The 15,276-nt window shown below is 43.1% G+C and overlaps 2 protein-coding genes across 2 annotated transcripts in view; both read right to left on the bottom strand.

Annotated features, from left to right (window-relative positions):
- Positions 1-1,475: 1,475 nt before the first annotated feature.
- LOC105892378 (zinc-binding protein A33-like) lies at positions 1,476-3,039 on the bottom strand. Its single transcript, XM_031564787.2, has 2 exons — positions 2,683-3,039; positions 1,476-2,026 (listed from the first exon to the last, which is right to left on the bottom strand). Exons 1-2 carry the CDS (start codon positions 2,786-2,788, stop codon positions 1,476-1,478), a joined length of 657 nt encoding a protein of 218 aa, XP_031420647.1. The 5' UTR covers positions 2,789-3,039.
- Positions 3,040-5,925: 2,886 nt separating this feature from the next.
- rapsn (receptor-associated protein of the synapse, 43kD) overlaps positions 5,926-15,276 on the bottom strand; it is a 15,019-nt gene continuing 5,668 nt past the window's right edge. Inside the window, exons 4-8 of the mRNA XM_012818770.3 lie at positions 10,257-10,355; positions 9,847-9,969; positions 9,670-9,723; positions 8,917-9,116; positions 5,926-8,532 (exon numbers count right to left, since the gene is read on the bottom strand). Of these exons, the coding sequence (XP_012674224.1) occupies positions 8,460-8,532; positions 8,917-9,116; positions 9,670-9,723; positions 9,847-9,969; positions 10,257-10,355 (549 nt within the window). The 3' untranslated portion in view covers positions 5,926-8,459. The remainder of the gene's footprint in view (positions 8,533-8,916; positions 9,117-9,669; positions 9,724-9,846; positions 9,970-10,256; positions 10,356-15,276) is intronic.

The following is a 15,276-nucleotide window of genomic DNA, read 5'->3' as shown; positions in this document are numbered from 1 at the left end:
GCTCTAAGGGGCGTTCAGGCACTGGGTTCTGTAAAGCGCCTTGAGACAATTTTATTGTTTTGGCGCTATATAAATAAAAATGGAACTGTTGGGTGGGTTCATGAAGTGTGTAAGTGTGCTCACGGTTCCCTGTGTTTATGAGTCCCCAGGCACAGTAGTAACCAGCAGCAAATAATCGTTTCCTCCTGCGGTTTGAAATATTACAGTAGAATATTAGTCTTGGCGTGCCCTGCTTCCCCATAGAGGAATGAAACAAACACTCCAGGAAGTCATTTGCAGGTTGACAGTTTGGTCATTTGAAGAGACTAAAGACTGAACATAGTCAACGAAAGTGCTTAAAGGTCTAATATGTAGTTTAATATAAAATATTTCTCTCTACAACAAAGGACAAATTCAGAAGAAACAAGTAGTACTTCCCTGTATCCCGCAGTATTCCCCAGTATACATGCACATTTTGTCCCAGGTGTGTTCATATTTCAGGGCAATAGCATGTATACAGATTCAATAAGTTGAGTGTCTGAAAGAGGAAAGCTATGCGAAACACTTTTTAACATGCCTTCGAGGTTGTATTGTTGTAGGTCCCGAAACTATTTTTACATCAAAATGATCATATTACACCCATATGTACACTAATACCTGTAATAGTTTAAAGTCCATTATATTTTATAATGTTTATATATGATATACGTATATGCACATTCTTAGCTCTATAGGCAGGAGGCAGGAGGTTTGAGCCCTCAAACAAAGGAGTTCTGTAAGAGAGAGTTCGGATTTGGTCCAACAAAAGTCTGAGGGCAACATGTTCCCCCACAGTTCAATGCCAGCAGAGCGGGACTGAGGTCTTGAGGGTGCTGATTTGAAAGAGGCTCGGGCTGTAATGGGGTTTTTCCACTGCCTCTTCTGGCTGCACCACAGCGCGTTCATTTGCATTTCCATTGCAAGTTGAACTGCTCCAAACTGAGCTGAGATGGACTCTCTCCTGTGCTGGACCGAGCCCACGCTCAAGATGGACCCTCTCCTGTGCAGGACCGAGCCCACGCTCAAGATGGACCCTCTCCTGTGCCGGACCAAGCCCACGCTCAAGATGGACCCTCTCCTGTGCAGGACCGAGCCCACGCTCAAGATGGACCCTCTCCTGTGCAGGACCGAGCCCACGCTCAAGATGGACCCTCTCCTGTGCCGGACCAAGCCCACGCTCAAGATGGACCCTCTCCTGTGCAGGACCGAGCCCACGCTCAAGATGGACCCTCTCCTGTGCCGGACCAAGCCCACGCTCAAGATGGACCCTCTCCTGTGCAGGACCAATGCCAGGTGTGCCTCCAGGTGTGCTGAATGACGTCGAAGTTAAGATTCAGTTAGAGCAGTGTGAAGTCTTCACGGGGAAGGTTTTAAGGGAGCTTGGATATAAGACTGTCAGTCAATCAGAACTGAAGTGTTTCATGGGGCAGGTTTTAAGGGGGGTGGGGCTATGACCATCAGTAGAGCAGGACTGAAGTCTTGAGGGGGGAGATTTTAAGGGGTATCGGACCGCTATTGCCCTCATTCATCCCCGGTGAAAAGAATGGAAAAATCATTTCCGTGAACTTTTCTTTGAACGTGTGCATAACAGAACCGTCTGCGGTGTTCAGGAACGTCACTTTGCCCTTGTCGCAGTCCAGCTCCACGGTGATCCTCTGAGGCTTCGTCCGCACGTTCAGACGAGTGCGGGGGGACGTCTGTGCCCAGTAGGTGTTACTGTTGCACAAGCCGATGACCCAGAATCCCTCAGCGGGGTTCAGAAACACTGTGTCCTTCCTGTCGATAGACTCCCGGGCCACTCCGATGTACCAGCTGGTGCCATCTCCCACGTCCACCTCCCAGGAGTGTTTCCCCGACGTGAAGCCAGCTACAGCGAGCACCGCCATGCGGCTGCTGCAGCGCTCATGGTTGCTAGGTACTGGACACTTTTTCCCATAATGCACGCTGGTGAGCTCGTCAGAGAGGGTGAGGTTGGCCTGTGCTGTGTTGGGATCCAGATACAAAGGACCTGGAAGGGAGAGATCAGTGGAGCCTATTATCATGTCACTTGTGAAATCATCCAGCATCTACTATCAAGAATCTTGATCTTTGATGATCTTTCTAATCTCAAAACATTTCTTTTTTAATCTCTAAATTCTTATCGCTTTCTAATCTTTGATGATATTTCTAATCTCAGTGTGACACCTTTTGCTCAGAGTCAATGTAATGCAATGACCCTTTTGTTGCCAAGATAAAACTCACTCAGCACCTAATACCATGTCTCTTTGAACTCTATATCTCTTCTCGGCTTTGGATTTCCAGTCCTGCTTCTGTGTTCCCTCTGCCCTTCCAATCATCTCGGGGCAAAGTCTTAAATGTCAGATCCCCAAAGTGAACTAGTTGCTATGAGCAAGGTAAGGTTAGTTCGTTTTGTTTACTGGTGGCAACAGTTGCTAAGGAAAGAAAAGTCAGGCTTGTGACCCATAGAAGTTAAAAATACGTGGATTGAATTGAAAACCAAGCCATTTCTATTGACCTGACACTCAAGAAATAGAACCGTGTTCAAAACTTTGGCGTCAGCGCGTGTCAGATGCCATCAGTGGGCGTTACAAAGAACTAAATTCCAAACTACGGCGTCTCTCGACGTGCGTCAGTCACCGCCAGTGGGCGTTGGCCTTCACTCACAGTGATGAACCATGTCGGCCATCTTCCTCCAGACGTCGTACTTCAATGAGCCCAGGTACTGTGCTGAGTCTATCAGAGCTCCAGTGAGGACCTCAGGCTCCTGCATGGTGTACTTCAGCCTGGAAACCACGGAGGGGTACGAGATATGAACACATTCATTTCAGCCACTAGTGGGAGCTGTTTTCTACTCAGTTTATTTGTAGACATTAGAGAAAATTAAGGCAGGGTGTACAGTGCAATAAAATGCACAGAGATCCACTAAAACTGAATGTTTAATGTATTGAAATAGCTACACAGGCATCTTCAACACTAATCTAACATGATTATAGTATAGTATGATTATAGTATAGTAACGTTTCAGAGGAGCAGGATGAGCTGAATCAGATGTAAACTACTTCTAGATATCGGCCTATTTTTGACAAGATGGTGATGCATGTAGAGATTCTTACCTGCATATGGTTTTTGTGTAGTCCTTTGGTGCAATGTATGATGGAGGCACATCAGGATATAGAAAACAGATAAAGCCAATCATGAAAGTCCATATCACTGCAATATATATAGTGTTTTAATTTTATAGTTGTTTAAAGTGACATACTCTTAGAAACTGGATGTCGCTGCCTTTCATGGTTTCGTTCACGTCTCTAATGATGGCGGACAGGTCCTCCACCTGCCCGGAGATGTCCTCCAGCTTCTTCCTCATGCACTCCGCCTTCGTCTCCTCCTCCTTTCTCAGAGTTTTCAGTTTACCGGCCTCTTCCTCCCTCAAGAAACTGTGCAGCTTCTCAAACTCCTCTTTTATCAGCTTCTCTGTCTCGTCTGCCTGTGTCTGCAACAAAACAGACGGAACGTGACCCTGATTAATCATTTTCATTTGAAGATGTGGGGTTTGGTAATATAGTTGTGCAGAGATGCTGTTTAAGTACTACTTGTAACTTATATATTATTAATAATAATTCTAATAATGATATACCTTAATGTAGGTCTCGGTCTCTCTCCAGTTGTCTCTCACTCTCTCAAGCATGCTGAGATGATTAGTCAGTGAGGTGTATCTGGGAGACATGGCAGCCTGACGAACACAGAGAAACTTGAAACAGGCATTTGAAAACACATAAAGATTTGAGACATAACAAACTTTTCTGTGTCTGCTTCACAGACCTTTTATGAAGGTGAGTTCTGCTGAATTTTGGTTGTTAATTTACAACTTAAAGACACTCATTAGTGGCAGACATGACTGAGAACACCCAAAATGGTAGACTTTAGAGCCAAAATGGCTGGCTTTGGAGCCAAAATGGCAGACTTTGGAGTCAAAATGGAGGTCAATGACGTAGCGGTCCTGAGGTAGACAGAGACATTTACTTTTGGACCAGTAGGTTCTATGGAGGGGTAGGGAATGACAACACAAGATTATAAAGTTAAAAGAGTTGGTGAATATACATATTCAAATCGCCTACTCAGTAGTTAAAATAGTCTGTAAAGAGCAGTATTAACATTATATTTCTCTTAAGTATAAAATGAATAATGAATGAAGGAATCCTATCAACTATAGTATTAAATATCAATAGTAAAGGGATTCAATCAAATATATCAACATCTAAATAAGGCCAAGGGTGCACCCTTATGTCTGAAATATGAGTACAGGTCTAGAATTAAGATTTCTATTATTCTTCTATATTTCTATTATTCTTCTATATTTGTTTCAAGAAGAATGTTTTTTGTAGCTCAGTCACAGCAGAATCTGTATCAGACTCAAGTATCCTACCTTGTGCTCAGTCACAGTAGAATCTGTATCAGACTCAAGTTTCCTACCTTGCGATCCATAGCTGCATCTGCTACGGAGCAGCATTCGTGGTTTTTGTGTTCCCTCGACAGCTGACAGATGAGACAGATTGGCACTTCATCTCTCTGGCAGAAAAGCTTTGAGTTTCTCGTTGTGCGCTGCGCATTGCTCCTCTAGTTTACCAGCCGTGGCGGCAGCCTGCTGCTGCTGGAAGTTGTCCGAGGCGATCTTCAGCGTCAGGTTGATGGGCGGCCTCTGACTGGTCTCCAGCCGATGACATATTGGACACTCGCGCGAGTCCTTCCTGTCCCAGAGGTTCTGCAGGCAGGCCTTACAGGAGCTGTGGCCACACTGAAGGGTGACCGGGTATCTGAAGACCTCACAGCACAGGGGACAGATAAGGGCCTCCTTACCGAGAGGCAGATCTTCCATGGCTTGATCTAAAAAGATAGTTTTAGTGAAACTAGCTCCTGTGTCTGTGTCTGTGTGTGCGTGTGTCTGTGTGTGTGCGTGTGTCTGTGTGTGCGTGTGTGTCCGTATCTGTGTTCTTCTTGTCTATTTCTTGTGAAGGACTTGCAGAACTGGTTGAACATGATTTACAGTCGGTGACATCACTACTTCCTCATAGTTAGGCAACCTTGGCTTTGGGCCGAAAGCTTGCAGTGGCAGTCATGAAAAAAGGCACAATGAAAAAAAGAAAAAATGAGACTATAACAAATGATATATGTCTTTGAATATTTTATTTATTCTAGAAAAAAAAGATTATGTACAAAGATGGTTTGTGCTCCCCATCCAACTGCCCTTCACAGATCAAGATTATTGTTACCATACGACACAAACAGATCCAGATTATTATGTTATCATAAAACACAAACAGATCCAGATTATTATGTTTTCGTACGACACAAACAGCACTGAGAATGAGAGAGATGGGGAGATAACTAAGAGGTAGTTTAACCAGTTAGTAGCTAGTGTACAACATATTACACATATTACAGTGAAAATCTTACTACAAAGTGATGTCAGATTAATGATCATAGTTGGTACCACTGGAGAAAGGGAACAATGTAATTACATCGCAGGAAGGAAAGGTCACATTTTAGTTTTTTCTGCAGTAGGAAGATCAGGGCTTACTTGCAGTTACAAGACAAGGTATACGTGTGTTTAATCTATGAAAATAAGACAGAGAGACAGAGAGAGAAAGAAAGAGAGAGCTGCATCAAAACTTATCCTTAGTTATAACTCACAAACATTAGCCATTCAACAGGAGTAATTATGTATTTATATGTCATTTGCAGATTTGGGAGGGTTACCTTAGAAATATAATAGGTCACAGACTACTAACTACCCTGTTCAAAAAAAAAAGTAAGTAAGTACCTATTGTTCATTTTTTTTATTCATCAAAGTAATGTAACGTATTACATTTGATTACTTGCAATTACATTTTGATTGGCAGAAGAGAGGCGGTGCAAATTCAAACAAGAGAACCAATCAAAAACAACGCTCAAAAAACGTATGCTGCCAAATGAATGGAACCCGTCTACACGGCGAAAAGGTGTAAAGCAACAGAATGAATGTGATATTCTATATATAAGCTACGAAGCTTTTTACCGAAAATAATACATTCGGATGCAACCCCAACATTTGGATTAGTAACTAATTGAGAATGTTTTTTCTAACTGATGATTACTATTACATTTATTTTGTAATTTAATGATATAACTCCGTTACATGTAACTAGTTACTCCCTAACAGTGTAAATTATTAGTCTGGGATTGCCCCTATGGCGGATTAATGCAAATTATTAGTAACTTTTTATCCATAATCTCGCTTTAAAATGATTTGCATGACAAATGTATAAACTTTTATATGATTTGACACTGAACCTTTTTATCATTTAAAAAATGTCTACTTCAACTTTTTTTTCAAGTAACATCTGGTACAAAAACATGTCGTGTTTTCGGTGATATTTGTTAGTTCCACTAATATCACAATTAACTTGTGTTCATTGTTGACATAACACTGTCGACATACTTGACACTGAATATTGTTTTTGATATATTCCTAAACTAATATTCCAAACAAAGGGTTCTGGGTATATGACTGCAGCTTTGTTCTTTTTCATGTAATGGTCAATTCAGTTGAGATTTTGTAGTTTTTTTCTTCTCAACGTCCCCTACATGCTACTTATGCTAAATCTCGTGTCCATATTTAACAAATCAGCCACCCAAACATCTCAATCAGCACAGAATATATTACAGTAGCTTTATATGTGGATAGGAAAAATGGCAACCTTGTCAATTCAAATTGGTCAGATTTAAGAATAGACCTGTCACACATTCATTAGAATATTACAATATAACACTATAATTGATTAGTGAATACATGAAGCACTTATTGGCTTTAATACGCAATCTATATCTTACCCCAATTTAATTTTCTATATGCATGACCAAGATCCATTGGGAGACATGCTAAGTATGACTCCATAACAGTAAGGATCATTCATTGGGAGACACGCTACCTGTTACCTAAGTAATGACTCCATAACAGTAAGGATCATTCATTGAAATGAACACGGTGAGTAACAGTGAGACTTCTGTTACCCACATCTATGGCCTTAAGAGTCGGGAGACAGAGCTGTTCAGAACTCAACATTGCAGAGGTCCAAGAATCGATCCCTGGGAACTTAAATGGATGTGTGGTTTAACTGTATGGGATGTATAACTTAAATGGATGTGTGGTTTAACTGTATGGGATATATATACGTAGGCAAGAGGCTTCTTGTGATTGGCCAGTTGACAATGTATTGGAAAGGCACTACAGACAGAGAGTTAGAGGGGAAAACAGATCAAAGTTATGGGGATGTATTTCAATAACGTGTGCGAAGTCCATTTTCTGTGGTATTCAGCTCTGCGATAGGCTAAAATTAAAATAGCAGTGTCATTCTGCAAGATAAAAAGGGCAACTGAAAACTCTCTGTTTGGAATACGTTAGTAAATAAAGTCACTGTATCTGCACCCAACAAACAAAATGGGGTCTTATTGGAATACATTAATATTCTTGCATTAAACTTGTTCATCACCAAGACAGGAGCATATTAATACAAGCGATACTGTATATGTCAGCACCACAAATTCTAAGTGTGCAGCTCAGGGATTATTACAGTTGGGTCAAAGAGAAGTATGAATGAACTAAACATGACTAACAGAGGTCATCTCATATACCAATATTACAATATGAGCGGGGAGATCAGCACAGAGAACATAAAAAATGGTCACTATGCGGTTATAGAGGGTTTTTCTTGGCCAAATATGGCCGATTGCAGCCTACCCCGTCGTAGAGAATGCCACTGGTAATTTGAACTGAACACAGCCGAGTTTGAGATGCTGATAGCTTACTTTCCCTCGTCCCTCGCGTCCCATGATCATATACAGTTCTTGAGCTTTAGCTGTTAGCCGGTCGAGAGTGTCACTGTCAGTGAAACTACTCTTTCACCAGTTGAGCTTCAGCCGTTAGCCGGTCGAGAGCGTCACAGTCAGTGAAACTCTTTCACCAGTCGAGGCTCAGAAAAGAAGAGAACTGAAGTTCCACTGAGGTAAGAGTGAAAGGCTTGACAGGCGGCTTTACTGCTATCTGTTCCAGCAGCCAAGCTCAGCAATCCTCCACAGCAAGAACTCCCAACTCTTTCTGGGGGCCCAGCGTGCACGCTACCCCTGGGGGCTCCTGCTGGTACTGTAGAGGAGTTCACATTGCTTTCAGCAGAGGGACCACATGGAGCGTTGTGTGTGTTTGTGGGTTGAACATCAAGTAAACAATGTTAGTTGAAGGAGTTCAATCACAGAATCCACAGAAATTCCTGATTGTTGTGGTGTCCGTGGAGGAAAAGTATGACAACATCCCTCTGTGAAGTCTCTCCTGAAGGCTGATCTGGAGTCATTTCTGGAGAGAGGAAGTCCCCATATGTCTCTCACTCCAAGACAGGACTCCCTACGTGTCCTCAGACAAAGCCAGGCTTCAAGGACGAACTGCGACACCGTGGGCAACCTTTAGTTCCGTTTGACTCTATGCACCTTGGTAAAACAAAAGAAGACATGTTAAAAAAATCTCGTAAATGTGGGTAAATGAGTCAAGAATTATTAAGTAGAATGTATAGGCGTGGGTGTTACAAGCATGTAAAAGCTGCATTACAGAAAATCATTACACGAAAGAATTACACGTATGAAAAGTATAACATGCAATGTAAGACATAAATTCTCAAAAACATGTCAATAAGACCCTTAACAAAGAAACCTCCCATCTGTCCTGAATCCCATGACAGTGATCCCAGACCAGACCAGACCAGACCAGACAACTCGAGACTAGTCCAGACGAGTCCAGCCCAGACCAGACCAGTCCAGACCAGACCAGTCCAGCCCAGACCAGACTAGTTGAGCCCAGAGCAGATGGATTCCTACCTGAGGTGGTAGATGTGGGAGCAGGGCAGGGACTGCAGCTGTTGGTTCTTCTCCCCGATGGACTCTCCACACATCCCGCAGTAGAGCTCCAGCTCTTCCACGCACTGCAGGAACTTCACCACCTGCTCCCGCAGCTCGGTCTGCTGCTCCCGGCTCCGAAAGATCCCCTCACGCACCGAATGCGTCTTCAGCGCGATCAGCTGGAGGGATTAAACAATATATATATGAGCCTAATAACCCAGATCACATGACTTCACGAGGTCACATGACTTACTGAGCGTCATTTGACATCAACCACATCACAGCCCTAGTTACTAATTTGTAACCAGCTGTTGAATTACACTTTGGTAGTTTACTCATACACTAGGACATACAGGAGGTGCCTGGAGATCAGTCCTAATTCCATTCAGGGCACCAGAACAGTCCTGTAGTGTTTTGTGAGATGTTAATATAGAATATAGCAATCTAGCAACTTTCTCCGTAATAAACAGATATTCCTACAGATTTTGTACATATGGGAATCTTACATAAAAGTAGCATTTTCTATGCCTAGATTCAAGCTAGAACTATGTTGAAGGTCAAAGTTCAGATATAACACGCCTAAACAGTTTAGGCTACACTGGGCACTGTATAGTAGCATGGCGCCTAGTGTGATGAACGGTGACAATAACCTATCAACATACACTATTGCCATGGCAACTTCAGGTATGACAACTTAGTGGTTCACAGGTGTAGTAAGATGTCTGACAGTACCTTATTTCCCATTGATTCTGACAGATCCTCTGCTCTCCGCAAAGAGTCCAGAGCCTGAGGGAAGAATACAGAAACATCAACATGGATCCTTATACTGAACAAAAAACATTTCTCAGCACTTTGGTGTTGAAGTGATGAGCCAGGAACTGGCATTAAAAAGACAGACGATGTGTCCACCTTGTCCAGCTCCTTCTGCAGCTCCCAGCACTTGGCCACGTTGAGGTAGATGGAGGCTTGTCCCAGTCGGTTACCTATCTCTATCATGATGCACATGGACGACTCGTATCTAGGCAACGCCCTCTGGAGGATAAAATCATCCACATTAAACAGGAGAAAGTATCCTGCATTTTAACCACGTCAAGAAATGGGAGCGAAAAATGCTGCATAGTAGTGTAGTGATTCTTTTACTGAATTAATGATGATTCCATGACATTTACAGAGTTTGACACACACTTTTAACACACATTGCTCCACAAGGCGGGGTGTTTTAAGTAAGACAATATTATACCACTGCTTCAGTTTCCAAAGGTCACAGACCCCAGAGAGATACAACAGTGCTGCCCCACAAGAGCGTAAACAGGACTTACATCCACGTCCTTCCTGCAGCGGTGGATATCAGCGAAGTTCAGCAAACACAGAGCCTGCAGCGGTCGATCCCCGTGCTGAAGGGCGATCTTCATCGACTCCTGAGAGGGGATCAGACACATTACATTTAGACATTTAGTCATTTAGCAGACGCATTTATCCAAAACGACGTACAAAGGACACATTTAGCTTCATCTGCCTTCACAGCTCAGTCACAAACATTCAGCTTAATTTACCTTTCCAGTTCAGGCACAAACATTCAGCTTAATTTACCTTCACAGTTCAGGCACAAACATTGTGTTGTTCATGCTCATCAACATGAATTTTGCACAAGTTTTTATCAAACAACAGGGTATTTTTTCATGCTATCGGCTAGAGCAAGAAGATCATGTTTGCTACCTATTATGGCAATTCTAAAAATTCCCCAACAGAATGCCACACTTGCTGTGGCCCGAGCGTGGAAAATGTGTTAATCCCTCTGGTCACATGGTCGTGAAGAACACACACACACACCCTCTGGTCACATGGTCGTGAAGAAGGAATGGTTCACCATGTTCTAGACAGAGCCACCTCTACATCACACACACACACATCACACACAAACACATGTACTCACACACAAACACACACACACACAAACACATGTACTCACACACACGCACACATCACACACAAACACATGTACTCACACACACACACACACACATCACACACAAACACATGTACTCAAACACACACACACACACACGCCACACACAATCACATGTACTCACATAGGCCTACAATTACAGTCACCCGCACATACATGTACACAAATACACATGCTCCCATACACACACACACACCCCCACGCACACACAATAGCTACTTGCTTACATATACACAAAGATGAAAAGTGCAGACAAAAAGTGGCTTGCATTTTCTGGTTTACAAAAGATTCTAACACATATTTTTCCAATCAGCATTCTTATTGTGAGCACCTATGATATACAACCCTATAAAAATCTCTGTTAATGGGATGGTGGTCCTGGACTGTAGTGCACACAGAATCTCTTTTGATCAGGGCCTTAACGGAACCATTCTAGAACATTCACTTTACTGCAGGAAGGACGTGGATGTAAGTCCTGTTTCTGCACTTTACTGCAGGAAGGACGTGGATGTACGTCATGTTTCTGCTCTCATGGGGCAGCACTGTTGTGTCCTTCTTCCTCCTCTTAGTTTTACAAAAGACAGCAACAGGTTTTTTTGCGATATTGTGTAGAATTTATTTCCATTCATCCTTCCTTCAGTTCTAAAAAGTTTCCCAATTCCTGCAGACGAGAAACATCCCCACATCATGATGTTCCCGTCGTGGATGGTGTTCCTTGGAGCACTGGTGATGTTAGCTTAATGGCACATGTAGCCCTCTCAGGATTGGCCAGGAAGCTGTAGTTTTATGGAACGCTCTTACTGTGAGAGTTTGGACTCTGGCCTGAACCAACACTCATCTTTTTGGGGGTGATGGCTGTACTGGCCTGAACCAACACTCATCTTTTTGGGGGTGATGGCTGTACTGCGGTGGCCTCCCTCACCAGTCAATATCTTCCCTCGGACACTTGGTTTGGGGGAGAGCCTTTCCTACAAAGAATCTGGCTGCTGTGATTGAACTACCATTTTCTTCTTATGAATCCAATGGTGATCCATACACACACACACAAATACTGTAGCCACTCACACATAGATGCACACACACACACACCCACACAAATACTGTAGCCACTCACACATACATACACACACACACACACACACACACACACACTGTAGCCACTCACACATACATACACACAATTACTGTAGCCACTCACACACACACGCACACACACACACACACACACACACACACACAAATACTGTAGCCACTCACACACACACACACACACACACACAAATACTGTAGCCACTCACACATACATGCACACATACACAAATACTCTAGCCACTCACACATACATGCACACACACACACACTGTAGCCACTCACACATACATACACACAATTACTGTAGCCACTCACACATACATACACACACACACACACACACACACACACACATTGTAGCCACTCACACACACACTGTAGCCACTCACACATAAATACACACAATTACTGTAGCCACTCACACACACACACACACTGTAGCCACTCACACATACACACACACACAAATACTGTAGCCACTCACACATACATGCACACACACGTATATAGACACACTGGCCCATGGATCACTACAGCAGTCACTCACTCACACATACATGTCTACCCACGTGCAGACACACACTCACTCACACAAACTCTCTCACACACACACACACACACACACACACACACACACACACACACACACAATGCCAATGCCATGACTTCAATGTATATTTCCTGCTGTATTATTAGAGAGGGGTTAGGGCTAAGCCATTTCATTATCACCTCTGTGGCCCAGCTCCTCAGCAGGAGGCCCTGGGCATATTTATATCACAGCCCCAGGGTGTGGGGTGGCACGTGCCCAAGGGTGTGGGGTGGCACGGGCACCAGGGTCTGGGGTGGCATGGGCACCATGAGCACAGCAGCACGAGCCCCACTAACCTCACAGGGCCAGCAACACTGACATCAGCAACACTGACAACAGCACAATCAATACCAGCAACACTGACACCAACGGCACTAACAGTAACATCACTAACACCAGCATCATCAACACCAATAACGCTAACACCACTAACACCAACATCACTAACATCACTAACACCAACATCACTAACATCACTAACACCAACATCACTAACATCACTAACACCAGCATCACTAACATCACTAACATCAACATCACTAACATCAACATCACTAACACCAACATCACTAACACCAACATCACCAACACCACTAACATCACTAACACCAACATCACTAACACCACTAACATCACTTACACCAGCATCACTAACATCACTAACATCACTAACATCAACACCAACATCACTAACACCAACATCACCAACATCACCAACATCACTAACATCACTAACACCAACATCACTAACACCACTAACATCACTAACATCACTAACACCAACATCACTAACACCAACACCACTAACATCACTAACACCAACATCACTAACATTACTTACATCAGCATCACTAACATCAGCATCACTAACATCACCAACACCAACATCACTAACACCAACATCACTAACATTACTTACATCAGCATCACTAACACCAACACCACTAACATCACTAACATCACTAACACCAGCATCACTAACACCACTAACATCACTAACATCACCAACATCACTAACACCAGCATCACTAACACCAGCATCACTAACATCACTAACACCAACATCACTAACACCAACACCACTAACATCACTAACATCACTAACATCACTAACACCAACATCACTAACACCAACATCACTAACATCACTAACACCAACATCACTAACATCACTAACATCACTAACACCAACATCACTAACACCAACATCACTAACATCACTAACACCACTAACACCAGCATCACTAACATCACTAACACCAACATCACCAACACCAACATCACTAACACCAACATCACTAACACCAACATCACTAACACCAGCATCACTAACATCACTAACACCAACATCACCAACACCAACATCACTAACACCAACATCACTAACACCAACATCACTAACATCACTAACACCACTAACACCAGCATCACTAACACCAGCATCACTAACACCAGCATCACTAACATCACTAACATCACTAACATCACTAACACCAACATCACCAACATCACTAACACCAACATCACTAACACCAACATCACTAACACCACTAACATCACTAACACCACTAACACCACTAACATCACTAACATCACTAACACCACTAACATCACTAACACCAACACCACTAACACCAGCATCACTAACATCACTAACACCAACATCACTAACACCACTAACACCAACATCACTAACACCAACATCACTAACACCAACATCACTAACATCACTAACACCAGCATCACTAACATTACTAACACCAACATCACCAACATCACTAACATCACTAACACCAGCATCACTAACACCAACATCACTAACATCACTAACACCAGCATCACTAACACCAACATCACTAACACCAGCATCACTAACATCACTAACATAACTAACACCACTAACACCAACATCACTAACACCAACATCACTAACATCACTAACACCACTAACACCAGCATCACTAACATCAACATCACTAACATCACTAACACCAACATCACTAACATCACTAACACCAACATCACTAACACCAGCATCACTAACATCACTAACATAACTAACACCAACATCACTAACACTAACATCACTAACACCACTAACACCACTTACACCACTAACATCACTAACACCAGCATCAGCATCACTAACATCACTAACACTAACATCACTAACACCAACATCACTAACACCAGCATCACTAACATCACTAACACCAACATCACTAACACCAACATCACTAACACCACTAACATCACTAACACCAGCATCACTTACACCAACATCACTAACACCAACATCACTAACATCACTAACACCACTAACATCACTAACATCACTAACACCACTAACACCAACATCACTAACACCACTAACATCACTAACATCAGCATCACTAACACTAACATCAATAACACCAGCTCCTCTAAACTAACACCAAATCCACTGACAGCAGCACCAATACAAGCACCAGTGACAGCTGCACATGGTAGTTGTTCAGTTCCGTGGTCCTGGTCCCCCCCCCCCCCCTCCCACCCACCCACCCACCCACCCATCGCAGAGCAGAGATCCCGGGGGTCAAAGGGCAGGGAGACGCCAAGGAGACTGGAGGAGGCGGTTAAAGTGGCAACACTGAGAGGGATTACGGTGGACGGCACACACACACACACACACACACACACACACACACACACA

Source organism: Clupea harengus, chromosome 3 (genome assembly GCF_900700415.2).
Source record: "Clupea harengus chromosome 3, Ch_v2.0.2, whole genome shotgun sequence".
Classification (NCBI taxonomy): Eukaryota; Metazoa; Chordata; class Actinopteri; order Clupeiformes; family Clupeidae; genus Clupea; species Clupea harengus.
Note: the sequence above shows the minus strand (reverse complement) of the source record. Positions and strands in the feature narration are given on the sequence as shown.

Excerpts from the sequence above, each read along its gene's own strand:
- LOC105892378 (XM_031564787.2), bottom strand. The coding sequence starts at position 2,788 with ATGCAGGAGCCTGAGGTCCTCACTGGAGCTCTGATAGACTCAGCACAG. Across the intron at positions 2,027-2,682 it reads GGCCGACATGGTTCATCACT|GTCCTTTGTATCTGGATCCC; the intron begins GTGAGTGAAGGC and ends TCTCCCTTCCAG.